Source organism: Thalassophryne amazonica, chromosome 6 (genome assembly GCF_902500255.1).
Source record: "Thalassophryne amazonica chromosome 6, fThaAma1.1, whole genome shotgun sequence".
In the NCBI taxonomy this organism is placed as follows: Eukaryota; Metazoa; Chordata; class Actinopteri; order Batrachoidiformes; family Batrachoididae; genus Thalassophryne; species Thalassophryne amazonica.
This window is the reverse complement of record NC_047108.1, coordinates 48728557-48743150: the sequence shown is the minus strand read 5'-3', so window position 1 is coordinate 48743150 and position 14594 is coordinate 48728557. Positions and strand designations below refer to the sequence as shown.

Here is a 14594-nt window from a genome sequence, read left to right as displayed (position 1 = left end):
GTTTGGATGAAGTAACTAATGAAAATAACTCAGACAGAACAATCGGAGAGAAAGAGTCTAACCAAATCCCGGCATCACTGAAAGCAGCCAAAGATAACGATACGTCTTTGGGATGGTTATGAGTAATTTTTTTCTCTAATAGTTAAAATTTTGTTAGCAAAGAAAGTCATGAAGTCATTACTAGTTAAAGTTAATGGAATACTCAGCTCAATAGAGCTCTGACTCTTTGTCAGCCTGGCTACAGTGCTGAAAAGAAACCTGGGGTTGTTCTTATTTTCTTCAATTAGTGATGAGTAGAAAGATGTCCTAGCTTTACGGAGGGCTTTATTATAGAGCAACAGACTCTTTTTCCAGGCTAAGTGAAGATCTTCTAAATTAGTGAGACGCCATTTCCTCTCCAACTTACGGGTTATCTGCTTTAAGCTACAAGTTTGTGAGTTATACCACGGAGTCAGACACTTCTGATTTAAAGCTCTCTTTTTCAGAGGAGCTACAGCATCCAAAGTTGTCTTCAATGAGGATGTAAAACTATTGACGAGATACTCTATCTCCCTTACAGAGTTTAGGTAGCTACTCTGCACTGTGTTGGTATATGGCATTAGAGAACATAAAGAAGGAATCATATCCTTAAACCTAGTTACAGCGCTTTCTGAAAGACTTCTAGTGTAATGAAACTTATTCCCTACTGCTGGGTAGTCCATCAGAGTAAATGTAAATGTTATTAAGAAATGATCAGACAGAAGGGAGTTTTCAGGGAATACTGTTAAGTCTTCTATTTCCATACCATAAGTCAGAACAAGATCTAAGATATGATTAAAGTGGTGGGTGGACTCATTTACTTTTTGAGCAAAGCCAATAGAGTCTAATAATAGATTAAATGCAGTGTTGAGGCTGTCATTCTCAGCATCTGTGTGGATGTTAAAATCGCCCACTATAATTATCTTATCTGAGCTAAGCACTAAGTCAGACAAAAGGTCTGAAAATTCACAGAGAAACTCACAAATGTATACAAACATATACACACACACACTCACACATCTTCAACCGCCTATCCAAGAGCAGGTCGCGGGGGACTGAAGCCTATCTCAGCAACATGAGGTTGTGAAGCAGTGTACACCCTGGACACGACGCCAGACTGTCGCAGGCCCACATGTAGACAGACAAACACATTCACACCTGCACACACACTTACGGACAATTTAAATTTTCCAATCCACCTAACCTGCATGTGGGAGGAAGTTGGAGCACCCAGAGAGAACTGACGCAAACATGGGGAGAACATGCAAACTCCATACAGAAAGGTCACATTCGGGAATTGATCCCATGACCTTCTCACTGTAAGGCAACAGTGCTAATCACTAATCCACTGTGCTGCCCCAAATATATACATATGTAGATAAAATGAGATAAAACGAGTTACAGACAGCACACAAAAAGGAATGCTTTTCAGATGCTTTTCATTAGCCTTAAGAGGCTAAACTCAATTGGACTTTCTAATACCAACAGGCAAACTATTCCACAAAATGGGAGAATGATATGCAAAGGCTCTAAAGTCTGCCAACGTCTTCTTTGCTGCATTGAGTCCCACTTTTACTGATAAACTCCAGCCAGCCTTAAATCTGTCATCCTCTCTCCACAGTACCTTTGGCAATGCCTACCAACCTGCAGGTGAGTCCGTCCTCCTATAACACTCTGCGCGTGAGCTGGGGTGCAGCACCAGGCACCACACAGTACATGATCCTTTACTCAGCCCTCAACCACGGAGAGCCTGATGATGCCCAGGAGGTGAGAAGAAGTGTCTCTGTGCACGATGAGAGTCTGTGGAGACTGGCTGCATGTCTCTATATGACTTTTGTTCCACCCACTACCAATTTGGTTTTATAAAGCAGAATTATTAGTGAACCAACAATTTCTTTTTTCTCTCTCTCTCTTTTTAGGAGACGTTCAGTGCAGATCAGACAGTTGTGGAACTGTCAGGATTGCTACCAAGTACAGACTATTCTGTCACGCTCTATGCGCTATTTGACGAGGATCCCAGTGACCCCGTCACTGCCGTTGCCACCACATGTAAAGCATTGAGCATACTCAGACCTTTTCAAACTACTTCTCCCTTCTTCTTTCTTTTTTTATTGTATCTCCAAATTTCACATGTATGTAGTAATCCAGGCTTGTTTTCATTCTCAGCTCAGCTTAATGTCACCTGACATACTCATTCATTCTTCCTGTTGATAGTACAACCCCAATTCCAATGAAGTTGGGACGTTGTATAAAATGTAAATAAAAACAGAATACAATGATTTGCAAATCCTCTTCAACCTATATTCAGTTGAATACACCACAAAGACAAGATATTTAATGTTCACACTGATAGACTTTATTGTTTTTGTGCAAATATTTGCTCATTTTGAAATGGATGCCTGCAACACGTTTCAAAAAAGCTGGGACAGTGGTATGTTTACCACTGTGTTACATCACCTTTCCTTCTAACAACACTCAATAAGTGTTTGGGAACTGAGGACACTAATTGTTGAAGCTTTGGAGGTGGAATTCTTTCCCATTCTTGCTGTCAGGATTTGGCCCATTCAGAGGCCTGGTCATGGTTTTATTATTTTGCCTCACTTCTGGTTTTGATTATTCTGTCTGTGGTTTCTGTTCATCTTTATGTTTTGTGTTTTATCATCTTGTTATGCTCTGTTTATGATTAGTTTTGTTTCATTTATTTTCTTTGTATCACCTGGTTGACATGTATTTAGTTTTGTCTTTGTTCCTGTCTGATCTGTACTTTGTTTTCTTTATTTCTCATTGTGATGCATTTGCATTATTTTACTCATAGTCCCTTTACTTACTTCAGTCCCAGTTTAGTTTTTGTTTATCACATTTATTGCTTTATACATTAGTCACTGGTTTTGGTTGGTATTTATTTTCAGTATTTTCTTCTGGTTGTGTTCCTTTAGTTATTTATTGCTTTTGCTGGTTATTTATTATTCTGTGTTGTCCTTTATTGTATTCCTTTGTCACTGGTTTAGTTTTGTGTCTTTTATTTTTCTGGTCAGCTGGTAATCAGTTATTGCATTTACTTTCATACTTTAATCTGTATCAGTTCTGTTCTAGTTTAGACTTTGGTTTTATTTTCTTGTTGTATTTGCACTCTGTCTTGCACTATAATCATTAGTTGTTTTTCACTTTATACTTTAGCCACACGGTGAGTTCTGTCTTAGTTAAGTCTCTGCCTTTTATTTTCGGGGTCCTGACACAGGAGCACATTAGTTTGTGATTTTCAGTTCTTTTTATCTCTGTTGGTTGAGGGTGTGTCACTGGCACTTAGTTGTTTTGTCTGTCACACCCACCTGTCTTGTCTGGCCACTCCCCTTCCAGAACCATCCCCACATCTGTTTTACGTCATGCCCTGATTACTCCCCTTGTATTTAAGCTCTCACAGTCCCTCACTTCCCTGCTAGTTTGTTGATTGTGTGTCACATCCCTGCCTTTTGTCATAGTCTGTTTGCCTCGTTTTTTTGACCTTGCTTGTTTGCCTTGATCTCCGCCACGCTGTGAACCTGACCCCAGCTTGTGAACTGAACTTCGAATCTGCCTCTCCTCTGTCTGTACCGCCGCCCTGCTGACTGCCTTATTGTGTACCGAGCCATTGCCTGCTTTTTTTGATAAAGCCTATTTTTACCTCCACACCTCAGCCTGCAAGTCTGCATCGTGTGTCCTACCACTTTCTGTGCCACGCCACAGCCAATCATGACACTTGCTTGATGTACGACTTCAGCTGGGTCTCTGTTGTCATATTTTGCACTTCAAAATGTGCCACATTTTCAATGGATGACAGGTCTGGACTGCAGGCAGGCCAGTCTAGTACCCGCACTCTTTTCCTACAAAGCCACGCTGTTGTAACATGTGCAGAATGTGGCTTGGCATTGTCTTGCTGAAATAAGCAGGGACGTCCCTGAAAAAGACGTTGCTTGGATGGCAGCATGTGTTGCTCCAAAACCTGGATGTACCTTTCAGCTGATGTACCTTTGATGGTGCCATCACAGATGTGTAAGTTGCCCATGCCATGGGCGCTAACACACCCCCATACCATCACAGATGCTGGCTTTAGAACTTAGCACTGGAAACAATCTGGATGGTCTTTTTCCTCTTTTGTCCAGAGGACACAACGTCCATGATTTCCAAAAACAATTGGAAATGTGGACTCATCAGACCACAGCACACTTTTCCACTTTGCGTCTGTCCATTTCAAATGAGCTCAGGCCCAGAGAAGGCGACGGCATTTCTGGATGTTGTTGATGTATGGCTTTCGCTTTGCATAGTAGAGTTTTAACTTGCACTTGTAGAATTAGTGACGAACTGTGTTAACTGACAGTGGTTTTCTGAAGTGTTCCTGAGCCCACGCGGTAAGATCCTTTACACAATGATGTTGGTTTTTAATGCAGTGCCGCCTGAGGGATCGAAGGTCACGGGCATTCGATGTTGGTTTTCAGCCTTGCAGCTTATGTGTAGAAAGTTATCCAGATTCTCTGAATCTTCTGATTATATTATGGACTGTAGATGATGGAATCCCTAAATTCCGTGCAATTGAACGTTGAGAAACATTGTTCTTAAACTGTTGGACTATTTTTTCATGCAGTTGTTCACAAAGTGGTAATCCACACCCCATCTTTGCATGTGAATGGCTGAGACTTTTTGGGATGCTCCTTTTATACCCAATCATGAGTGTCCTCAGTTCCAAAACACTTATTGAGTGTTGTTAGAAGGAAAGGTGATGTAACACAGTGGTAAACATACCACTGTCACAACTTTTTTGAAACGTGTTGTAGGCATCCATTTCAAAATGAGCAAATATTTGCACAAAAACAATACAGTTTATCAGTTTGAACATTAAATATCTTGTCTTTGTGGTGTATTAGATTGAATATAGGTTGAAGAGGATTTGCAAATCATTGTATTCTGTTTTAATTTACATTTTACACAACGTCACAACTTCACTGGAATTTGGGTTGTAGAAGTTTGTATTATGAATACCTGCACAGTGACCTGCAGGACCATTTAACAAACCTTAAATGATTTTTAAAATAAGGAAACTGGTTTAAAAAAAAGGTTGTCAGATAATTCTTGAATGCTGACTTGTGTTTTACTACAGACAATCATTCATCTTTTTCCCAGTGAAGGGTCACGGGGGAGCTGGAGCCTAACCGAGCTCAGCTGTCGTGCGAGGGCGGGGTACACCCTAAACAGGTCTCCAGTCTATCACAGGGCCACTGGCCAATGTAGCTGAACTATCAGGTCTTCTTTTTAAGAAAATCCTCCTCTGCACCACTTCATCAGGAAGAAGAATTTTATATTTTTTAATTAGTGTATATCAAGTTGTAGAGATTTGCTTTCAGTTTGACTTTAAGGAAGATAATTTTAGATTTATTTATCTAAAGTTGTGCAACTGGTGTGTCACTCAGACAGCAAAATTAAGAGGTTATTTAATCAACAGCTGCCTGCTCAACATTATTTCATTGCTTCTTTACGTGTCTAATGCTGCAGTCTGTCACATTAGGGTGCAACAATACCAAGTGTAATTCTGTAAAATATGAGCTAACCCCTCATATTTTACAGAATTACACTTGGTATTGGAAGCTTGATTCTGCAGCTGTTTTGTTTTTTGTGTGAAGTTGATTATAAAAAGGCACAATTACAACCCCAGTGTTAAACTGCTTCAATAAAATTAGTAATTTGACAGCAGGCCATCATAGCTAATAAGTAAGCACTTGCTGTCCACAAAGGCAGTGGGTTTGCATTATCTAATGTAGTCTTACAGCTCTGGAAAAATAGGAGTCCATTTTGAGAGTAGTTTAGTCAGCCAGCGGATCCCTGAGGTCAGCTTTGTCAACATCCATATATTAAAAGCGAAGTGACCTCTGTGTGCATGTGTGTGTGCATGTGTAACTTTGATCACAGAGAAACTAGGGAAAGCTAACATTTGCCATTTGGTATCCATATTTATTATATGGCTACAACCCCTGGCAATAATTATGGAATCACCGGCCTCGGAGGATGTTCATTCAGTTGTTTAATTTTGTAGAAAAAAGCAGATCACAGACATGACACAAAACTAAAGTCATTACAAATGGCAACTTTCTGGCTTTAAGAAACACTATAAGAAATCAGGAAAAATAATTGTGGCAGTCAGTAATGGTTACTTTTTTAGACCAAGCAGAGGGAAAAAATATAGAATCACTCAATTCTGAGGAATAAATTATGGAATCACCCTGTAAATTTTCATCCCAAAAACTAACACCTGCATCATATCAGATCTGCTCATTAGTCTGCATCTAAAAAGGAGTGATCACACCTTGGAGAGCTGTTGCACCAAATGGACTGACATGAATCACAGCTCCAACACGAGAGATGTCAATTGAAACAAAGGAGAGGATTATCAAACTCTTAAAAGAGGGTAAATCATCACGCAATGTTGCAAAAGATGTTGGTTGTTCACAGTCAGCTGTGTCTAAACTCTGGACCAAATACAAACAACATGGGAAGGTTGTTAAAGGCAAACATACTGGTAGACCAAGGAAGACATCAAAGCGTCAAGACAGAAAACTTAAAGCAATATGTCTCAAAAATCGAAAATGCACAACAAAACAAATGAGGAACGAATGGGAGGAAACTGGAGTCAACATCTGTGACCGAACTGTAAGAAACCGCCTAAAGGAAATGGGATTTACATACAGAAAAGCTAAACGAAAGCCATCATTAACACCTAAACAGAAAAAAACAAGGTTACAAAGGGCTAAGGAAAAGCAATCGTGGACTGTGGATGACTGGATGAAAGTCATATTCAGTGATTAATCTCGAATCTGCATTGGGCAAGGTGATGATGCTGGAACTTTTGTTTGGTGCCGTTCCAATGAGATTTATAAAGATGACTGCCTGAAGAGAACATGTAAATTTCCACAGTCATTGATGATATGGGGCTGCATGTCAGGTAAAGGCACTGGGTGTTGTGTGGGCCGCCAGAAGAGGAGGTACTGCTGGCCCACCAACAGAGGGCGCCCTGCCTGAAGTGCGGGCTTCAGGCACGAGAGGGCGCTGCCGCCACGGACTCAGCCGGGAGTGACAGCTGTTACTCATTACTTCCTGACAGCTGTCACTCATTCTTCATCACCTCACTCCATAAAACCCAGACGTCATCTCCACCTCATCGCCGAGATATCGTACTTCATTGAAGGTAATATCCTCAGCCTTTTTGTGTTTATCTGTAATCTGTACATTGTGAGTGTTTGCAGGCGTACCGGTCCCTTGTTTTGTGGAAGCTGAGTGAGTGCAGGACGGCACTCTTTTTCTCTGAGGGATCACTGCAAACACATCAGCATATTGAGTGAGAGGTGGAGGTGGCATTCCCACCGTTGTTGTTACTGGGTGTACACACACCCACACTTGACTGTCTTTGTTCTCGCCAGCAGTACCAGATACCGACAGTCGGAGACGGTGATCACCTGGGAATTCGGGACTTGGCGGCTCCAGTATTCACCAGGTTCGGTGGTGGCAGAAATCGTGTGGTTCCTCGAGCCTGCCCACATGTCACCTTTGTAATTTGACTGTAATCATATTCTGAGATTGTCTGTATATTCGTTGTGCACATTTCACAACATTAAATTGTTCCTTTTTGGCTCATCTATTGACCGTTCATTTGCGCCCCCTGTTGTGGGTCCGTGTCACTACACTTTCACAACACTGATGGCTGTCATTACATCATCAATAAATGCACAAGTTTACATTGATATTTTGGACACTTTTCTTATCCCATCAATTGAAAGGATGTTTGGGGATGATGAAATCATTTTTCAAGATGATAATGCATCTTGCCATAGAGCAAAAACTGTGAAAACATTCCTTGCAAAAAGACACATACGGTCAATGTCATGGCCTGCAAATAGTCCGGATCTTAATCCAATTGAAAATCTTTGGTGGAAGTTGAAGAAAATGGTCCATGACAAGGCTCCAACCTGCAAAGCTGATCTGGCAACAGCAATCAGAGAAAGTTGGAGCCAGATTGATGAAGAGTACTGTTTGTTACTCATTAAGTCCATGCCTCAGAGACTGCAAGCTGTTATAAAAGCCAGAGGTGGTGCAACAAAATACTAGTGATGTGTTGGAGCGTTCTTTTGTTTTTCATGATTCCATAATTTTTTCCTCATAATTGAGTGATTCCATATTTTTTTCCCTCTGCTTGGTCTAAAAAAGTAACCGTTACTGACTGCCACAATTTTTTTCCTGATTTCTTATAATGTTTCTTAAAGCCAGAAGGTTGCCATTTGAAATGACTTTAGTTTTGTGTCATGTCTGTGATCTGCTTTTTTTTCTACAAAATTAAACAACTGAATGAACATCCTCCGAGGCCGGTGATTCCATAATTATTGCAGGGGTTGTATGACGGTACGTGCGCTCTGATTGGCCGATTTCCGGTCTGATATTTTCCCATATCAGACTGTTACCATGGCAGTCAGTCTGGATTGTGTATCAGATTTGCGACATTGTTTACAATTTTCATGGAGTGAAATAAAACAAAACAAAAAGTGAACAAAAGAATGGAGGAATTAACAGCAAATGAGCTCAAGGTGGACGTGCAAAGACCAACAAGATGAAAACACAACTCCAAACAGTCAAGAACAGATTGAAAACAGACATGAACATAAATGTGGGTGATTCTTTAACTACGGGCACTATTGGCCTTGTAAATGTAATTTACACCACACCATTGCCTTACAATATAAAGCGCCTTGGGGCAACTGTTTGTTGTGATTTGGCACTATATACATGTGCTCTGATGTCACTATTTATCTCCATAGAAACTACCCAAACAATCTTTCATACAAACTGTTTAAAGGGACATTACAGTGTTGTGGTGGAAATTACGGCAATAGTGTGGGACAACTACATTTTGTTTAAAAAAATCACAACAGTTGTATGACATTGAATACCCAATTATGTTTTGATTATTTTACTGATATTTTATTCAGAGATATTTTAAAACATTAGAAAAAACGTTTTATATTTGCATATAATGATGCTGAAAAAAGGTGAAAAAGTCATCATAGACTACTAGAACAAATTTCTTAACACACTTTCATTGTAAAGATAACTATAAAGTGTGAAATTTCCCCTTTTTTCTGTTTTTCATGCAGTATGATCAAAGGACATAAGTGCCCGTAGTCTAAGAATCACCCATGTATGGTTTTCTTCAGGGTGTATAAAGCCATATTCATTGGTAAAACAACTTGATAATGATTTTATCATGTACCTATAAATGATAAATGCACGCAGAACACAATGCGCATGTTCTCCCTTCGCTCACTGCCTCTGGGGTACAGATGCGGAACCCGCAAAGAATCCAAGTCATGGCCACGGAGCTCTGCGGCTGCGGTTACCGAGACCATGCAGCGGGCGCTGCGCATCAAAACAGCGAGTGTAGTCTCTGGACATGGTGCTGCATGCAGCTTGGCACAGCAGATAGGGGGGCAGTGTGAGTGGCCCGCTGCGGTGCTTACCGAGCCCGCAGACTCAGTAAGCGATTCGGAGGCAGCGAGAGCAATCGCCCGTCTGATAAGGACGCAGAACACAATGCGCTGTTAAAAAAAAAGAAAAAAAAGAAGAAGCAGCAGCATGCAAAATTGCACTAAAAAAAACTGCGAAACTGTGAGGCCGCGAAAGGGAGTTACGTTCTAAAAATAACCCATGATAGGCGAAATCCGCGAAGTAGTCAGCTTTATTACAATTATTATAAATGTTTTAAGGCTGTAAAAACCGCTCACTACACACTTTATACACTTTTCTCAAACAGGCATTAACATTTTCTCACTTTTCTCTCCTGTGTAAACACTCAAAGTTCAAACCTTAGTAGAAAAAAAATAGAACATTTTCCTATAAATAATTATGATGGCTTTTAGAACTAACGAATTCAATTTTAACGATCAACCTACGAGGTTGGACATGTAAGAAATTATTAATAGTGACTCACCAGTATTTCACAGTTCCTCTGACGGCGCCTCTTCAACGTGGCGCCACTCCGCTGTCCGGATTGGCTGATTACTCGGGTGGTATGAAAAATATTACCCGTCCGCAAAAAGGGTGTATTGCTATTTATTCTTTAGTGTTTTATCCAATCATATTGGCGTATCATTTGTAGGCATATGGTAACATCATTAATCAGTCCCTGGTAACGAGACAAGCTCTGAACAAAGGAAATATATCAGCCTGGCCAGTTGTAAAACAGAACATCAACTAAATGTGCCAAATAATAAATACAATTACTCACAAAACATTCTCATTTTAATTTCCTGTACTTTCAGTTAAAATCATTCTACAAACTTTGCTTAATTTATTACCATTCTAGAAAAATCTCAGCTACCTGTTTTATAAACACTACCCAATCTAGAGCCTGTGGATCCCCACGGGCAACGCGCGAGTTTGTGGAACAATAGCTACGTTTACATGGGCACTTTATTTCTGATCTGATTGAATTCTATCCGATTGGTGGATCAGATTGTCCTGTTTACAAGAATGTGCCCTAAAATGATCCGCTTGCTGTGCGTGTTTACATGCACCGTGATTACGATCAGATAATTTTGACATCTTCCTTCCTTGTTCTGTCTGCCTTCAGAATTTGCTTTTGTAAACCCAATGGCTTGGGAACACACTGAAACATTATTGTTTATTCTCCTTCTCCTTTTCCATCCTTGTTGAATTTTCTCCTGTCTCATGAAGTCCCACTCCCACCTCCGGTGAGCATTCAGTTCCCTCTGGTCACCCACAGTATGCTGAGGGTGAGCTGGATGCCTGGAGCCACAGACGTCCCCAGACACAGAATCACCTACAGCACCAACCACGGCAGTGTTGTCAAGCAGGTAACTCAAAGTTACATTTCAATTTAAAACAATGCTGTCTTTGCAAGGTTTAGACAAACATTCATGAACAAACTAGAGCACATGGTTCAATGCTTCCTTTTTTATCTGTCCTTAACCCTTAACCAAGTTAAAGTGCAGGTGTTTGGGGGGAAATGTTTCACTGCAGAAAAAAAAAAAACCATGAAAATTAAAAGGGTACCATCATAAAAATAATATGTATATGTCACAGACATGAACAAGTGAAGCTCTTCAGCATCTCACCATGTCATTGAGGTCCTTCAGACTCTTTTTGGGCAAATGCTTCAGGGGAGCATTAGCATGGCTAAAACCTTTCAGCTTCTGGAGCCCCCCCCACCGCCTTTTTAAGCATTTTTCTTTATTTGCCTCTCACATGCTCCACACCATCTAACCATGTCCTTTACGTCCTTCAGACTTTTTTCAGTAAAATGGTTCTTGGGAGCATGAGCATGACTAAAACCTTTAAGACCCCCTGCCTTTTTAAGCATTTTCCTTATTTTCCCTTTATAGGGGATAATAGGGGATCTGGGGGGGGTGGGTGGACCCCCCCCAGATCCCCTATTAAAACAGCCCCCTTAACCCCCTGCCACTTTAAGCATTTTTTATGTAGATGTAAATTAATATTCAAAGTTTTCAGCTAGTTGACAGTAGGGCTGTACAATAAATCATCATCAATAAATGCACGTTTATGTTGATATTTTGGACAATTGAAAGGATGTTTGGGGATGATGAAATCATTTTTCAAGATGATAATGCATCTTGCCATAGAGCAAAAACTGTGAAAACGTTCCTTGCAAAAAGACACATAGGATCAATGTTATGGCATAGGGTCAATGTCAACGAGCAGATCTGATTTGATGCAGGTTTTAGTTTGGGGGATGGAAATTTACAGGGTGATTCCATAATTTATTCCTCAGATTGGTGATTCCATAGTTTTTTTCCTCTGCTTGGTCTAAAAAAGTAACCATTACTGACTGTCACAATCTTTTTTTCTTGATTTCTTATAGTGTTTCTTAAAGCCAGAAAGTTGCCATTTGAAATGACTTTAGTTTTGTGTCATGTCTGTGATCTGCTTTTTTTCCACAAAATTAAACAACTGAATGAACATCCTCTGAGGCCGGTGATTCCATAATTTTTGCCAGGGGTTGTAATTTTAATTTTCTAATGGATTTGTTGCCCATCTTTGCTCCTCAAAGACTCAGACTTTTGCTGCTTTAGAACCAAATCATGGTTACAATCACCTGTTGACATCACCTGTTTGAAAACACCTTATTTATTTATTTTAACTTCATTACTAGCCTTAAATTGCCCCGTCCCAACTTTTTTGGGAAGTGTTGCAGGCCTTAAATGCATGAAAGGATGTATATTAACAAATCAAATGAAGATGGCCACATAAGACATGAAATATGATTGAGTTCACACTGTCTGCAATGAAATAGAAGTCATATTCAATGTAAAAATCACTGCCGTGTATACCGCCCAATTGTTTAAGGAACAAACCATGAAATCCTTTGAAGAACTGAGAAAGGAATTTGATCTAAGAGCTCATGACTTTTATAACTATGACACTATCTTCAAAAAACATGAGTGGGAATATCTTATAAAGATCCATCCAAAACTGGAGAAAATATTAATTACATTCACAGAAATGGGTTAAAAATGCATAACATTAAAAATTATAATACTTTCCAACATGAAAGAAATGAGAAAATAAAGATTTACAAGTCAAGTGGGAACTGGACACAAATAATATAAGACGAAAAATGGGAAGAAACATTCAAGTAGGCCATAGACTACAATTATCCCAACATGGAGGAATTTGAGTGGAAAAATAAAAACACACATCTATTACTTCAAAACACAGTAACACATCAGAAACTATGTTTGAGAGGGGGTGTGGATTGAGTTGGGACAAACACACACCTACTTGTGGGATTGTCCCAAAGCTTCTGAATTTTTGGAAGGATATTTAAAAGGAGATAAGAAGATTATTAAACAGATTCTGGTATCAATTTTGCTTTCGCTCCAGCACTTTACATATTAGATATACTTCCTGATTGTATGAGTGATGGAAAATTGATTTATTTGTCAAGAATTCTGCTTTTCACTGCAAAGAAAACAATAACTTGCTTCTTGGATGAAACCGGAAGCTCCTAGCATAATGACCTAGCATAATGTCACCATAATGACACGGGATAAAGAAGGTCTTTATTTTGGAGAAAATCACTGCAAGACTACAACTGCAAACAGAAATGTTTGCTGATATATGGGCAGTATTGATACAGGCAATACCAGAGCTTTAACCACCACTTTTATTTTTGTTTTCTTTGGTGCTGTTTGCTTTTTTTTTTCCATTGTTTTTTTTTTTTTCTTCTGTTTTCTGAATTCATTGGATCCCCAAGAAGTTGCTCGACATATCGAGCTTATACTATTGAAGTGCTCAGTGGTTGGGGCAATATCTGAATTTTCTCAATGAATAATGGTGTTTGTCAGGAATGTGTTCTACCTCCTACACTCTTCAGTGCTTTGCATGGACTAGGTAGGGTTGTGGATCCAGCAGCTTATGTGCCTTTGTTAGTAAGGAAATATTTGCTGACATTAACTTTGGGGATATTGCCAGACTGCGACAGGCAGTCAGGCTTTCAATGGATTTCTGGGTTTGGTCATCAGAAGTGTATTTGAAGAGTTCAGGTGCAAAACCCTGTATCTCCACCAGACCACTTTTGTTTTAAATAAGGATATTTACCTGATGGAAGTTGTACATCTCCAGGAATCATTCTTTCTAGTTATGATATGGTTATGGTGCACTGAACAAAATAGCAGAATCTCAAAAATCAACCTTGATTCAGAAATGTGTTAATTAGCAGCCTTTAAGATATTTGGCTGCAAAACCTGCTATCACCACCTTCAGTTTGTTTGCAAAACTCAGTAAGTCCATCACTTTAACGTACACTAGGATAGAGAGCCAAGTCGGCTAAAAGTTTCGTTCCAGTGCCCTCAGCACTCTCCTGCAGGTGTTCCACCTGCTGCGTGCCTGATGTTTAGGAAACGAGCGAGACCAGAGCCGCGTGAAGCCACACATCTGGCTCTTTCCATCTCCTCCTCCTCTCCGCGCCATTCCATGGCACAGAGCCCAACTAAGCATGCAGTCACAAAGTTCTTCTGCTGTGGAATTAAAGGAGCAAACTGGAGCGATCTGAATTGTTCATCAGCAGATGGATGAATATGGGGGTGTGTGTGGAGACAATTTGCCTCATTAACGTGACAGAACTTAACGATGCGCAGTTACGTGGTAACAGGTTGCAGCAGTTCCTAAGGATGCCTGACGCCTCTGCCTCAGATCATCACATTCGTGATCAGCAGCCAAGAATGTATACTTCGTGGCATTCGTGACATGCCGTCGTTATGTGTAAATGCAGCATCAGAGAAGCTCTCGTGGGCACTGCTGTCTTTGTGTCATGTGACCGAGATACATGCCAGTGAGTGGTGCGCTGTTCACTGTGTGGTTTTGCACACCAACTGGGATGGCGCATATGAGGTTCTGCATACAAACCGCATCCTAACTTGCATTTACCATAGGATTTATTGGGGTGTTGCAGCAGAATTTGATTTTGTTATCAGATACGAGCCTCGTAAGCTTTCACTTGCATGGTTTTCCTCATTTTCCGTGGG

The 14594-nt window shown here is 40.2% G+C and overlaps 1 protein-coding gene across 1 annotated transcript in view; it reads left to right on the top strand.

The window, feature by feature from the left end:
- LOC117512161 (collagen alpha-1(XX) chain) overlaps positions 1-14594 on the top strand; it is a 166271-nt gene that overhangs the window by 81327 nt on the left and 70350 nt on the right. The window contains exons 13-15 of the mRNA XM_034172138.1: positions 1640-1785; positions 1938-2067; positions 10765-10904. Coding sequence (XP_034028029.1) covers positions 1640-1785; positions 1938-2067; positions 10765-10904 — 416 coding nt within the window. The remainder of the gene's footprint in view (positions 1-1639; positions 1786-1937; positions 2068-10764; positions 10905-14594) is intronic.